General features: G+C 40.6%; 1 protein-coding gene across 11 annotated transcripts in view; it reads right to left on the bottom strand.

The window, feature by feature from the left end:
* kaznb (kazrin, periplakin interacting protein b) overlaps positions 1-2436 on the bottom strand; it is a 144968-nt gene that overhangs the window by 11217 nt on the left and 131315 nt on the right. For 9 of the 11 annotated variants that reach the window (XM_036212022.1, XM_036212024.1, XM_036212023.1 and 6 more), the window contains 2 exons: positions 877-1057; positions 605-738 (listed from right to left, as the gene is read on the bottom strand). In XM_036212022.1, coding sequence (XP_036067915.1) covers positions 605-738; positions 877-1057 — 315 coding nt within the window. The remainder of the gene's footprint in view (positions 1-604; positions 739-876; positions 1058-2436) is intronic. The other 2 variants (XR_004947922.1, XM_036212031.1) reach the window with 1 other exon arrangement.

Below are 2436 nucleotides of genomic sequence, written 5' to 3'. Positions count from 1 at the left end.
CTACTGAGATTTTTTTTAGCTGATTTGGAGTTTCCATCTTATTTAAGCAACACACTGAATATGTTTTTGCTAAATTGGCATGTATTAGAGATTTTAAAGCAATTTCATTACATTTTCTTCAGAAGTTTAGGTCAACTTCAGCGCTCTTTCATAGTGAAATTTTCAGTCTTTTAGCAAATTTAACATTTTGCAAATAGCTTTTGCATCTTCAGCAACTACTTTCAGCAAAAAGCATTCACTCTAGCATTAATGCAGGTACTGCAACTTTTTTAGTTTACTTAAAAATGCACCGGAAGAGGACTGCACTGCACACTTTATAAAATGAACAATGACGATAAAGCCATTGAATTGAATTGTAAAACTACTAAAATTTCCAGTTTGTCCAAATCTTCTAGCAAATCAGTGTCTAAATCTATCAAAGTATTGACTGAAATACAACAAAATGTTAAAAATTGATTAAAAACTGTAACTCCACCACCGCTAAGCAGACAAGCTGAACCCATCAGAACAACAGGACAGAGGAAAACCAACAAAACGAAGCGAGCCACACGGAGAAGATTGTGGAAGTGGGATTACTTGGTGGAGGGGGCCCGGCAGCTCTTACATTGCAGAGGGAGTGAGTCCGATGGCGGGGGGAGTTGATGTCGCTGGGTGTGGACGATCGGTCCCCATCGGCTGCAGAGGCGTCTGAGATCACAGAGGGCTGACGAGAGTGGCAGGGGCTGATCCTGACCACAGCTGAACACACATCCAACATGCATCCAAAAAGTCCCCGCAGTTAGTGTGAGCGGTCACCAGAAAACCCCACCGTTAGTACGCTGAGCCTCGAAAAAGCAAAACCAAGCGAACGTGGACGCTGTGCGGCAGAAGGCTTACCTTGTCGGTCGTTGGCGTGGCCGTGGTAAAGAGTCTGCTGACTCTGGCGGATGGCGGCTGTGAGAGGAAGGTCAGCCTGCATCACCCACTCCTGACTGCCGTTTACCATCGGCTCTGTCGTCATGGTCACAGAGTGTCGTTTCGGTACGTCTTTTGTCAGCGTGGCCAGAGACTGCTTTGCCTGCGAAACACAGGAGACAAATTCCCAATCAGCCATCCATTTTCTTAACCCACTGTCAGAAGTTACATGGGGCCTCCTGCAGTGGTTGTATTAATTATATATATATATTTAAGTCCTTACTGAGAGTGATACGTCAAATAACTTTGTTTTCATACAAAAACTGATAAAAACTTAGCAACTTTTATAGACATTACTTGAAAAAAACAATACATTTATTGAATGCGCTAATCTGTTAATCATTTACTTCCAGGAACAAATGACAATCTTCTGTCTTTTCTTTAATATGTCAAGTTTTACCAAACAAGACAAACACAAATATTTGAATAAAAGATCCCAAACCCACCCAAATTAAATCAATATATGATAAAGCACTTTATTTATATTAAATAAAGCTGTTTTTGCCCACATAATCAGAATAAAACCCCCCTATAGAGCTGGAAACCACCTAACCTAGGAGAGCTGCCTCTTCTGGCTAACTGGAATATTCCATTTCTGCAGAGGGATGGGGGAGGATGAAACACTTTTATGTGATGCTACATCAGTGACTGCTTTTTTTAATGACAGAGTTAAATGATAATGGGTGAAATATTAATTTTAGAGGCTTTAATTACGGTAAGTGTTCCGCTCGGGGCCCCTAGAGTGTTGGGGGGTCCCAGGCAATTGCCTACCTTTGCCTAATGCTACGTCCGCCCAAGTCCACTGTATTACTTTTGGGATCACTGCGCTGCCAGAGCTTAACTTGGCTACTGTTGGGCGAAGACGGGGACACCCTGGACAAGTCGCCAGCCCGTTACAGGGCCACACAGTGTGGGACAATTAAGAGGAACCAGGGCCTACTCACCGTGTGGCGAAAGTACCAACAAGTCCCATTTAGAGGGGGAGCTGCAGCTATAGAGGTGGATCTGGATCAAGCTGTGTCTCTAGTTACCCATAATCCCCAAACTAAAGACTCATAACTGGAAACAATCTTGTAAAGATGACATTTGGATAGATTATTTCTTGTTCTCCTGACATTGTGGTTATTGGAGCCTTTATAGCTGTTTACAGTGTGATTGAAATAAACTAAAATATAACAAGCCATGTGATTGTTTTTTTTTTAAATAATCCACATTTATTTACTGTTTTATAAGTGTCCAATCCAATCAAATCGATCTTTCTGAGGCAATAATCGAACTGAATCGAATCAAACTAAATCATTATAAAATTGTTTTAAAATTAAATAAATTAGTTAGAATTGGAAAATAATTTGTTTTTAGAAATATAGTATTTGATAAAAACCTCACAACGAAGAGTGATCGCATCTAGGCTTTGGTTCAGCTCTTGAGTTGTGATGGACTCAGATGCTAGAGGCACTGATTTAGTCTTTTTTTTTTTTTTTT

The sequence above is a fragment of the Oryzias melastigma genome, linkage group LG5 (assembly GCF_002922805.2).
Source record: "Oryzias melastigma strain HK-1 linkage group LG5, ASM292280v2, whole genome shotgun sequence".
Taxonomy (NCBI): domain Eukaryota; kingdom Metazoa; phylum Chordata; class Actinopteri; order Beloniformes; family Adrianichthyidae; genus Oryzias; species Oryzias melastigma.
The sequence above is the reverse complement of the archived record's forward strand: the minus strand, read 5'-3'. Positions and strand labels throughout refer to the sequence as shown.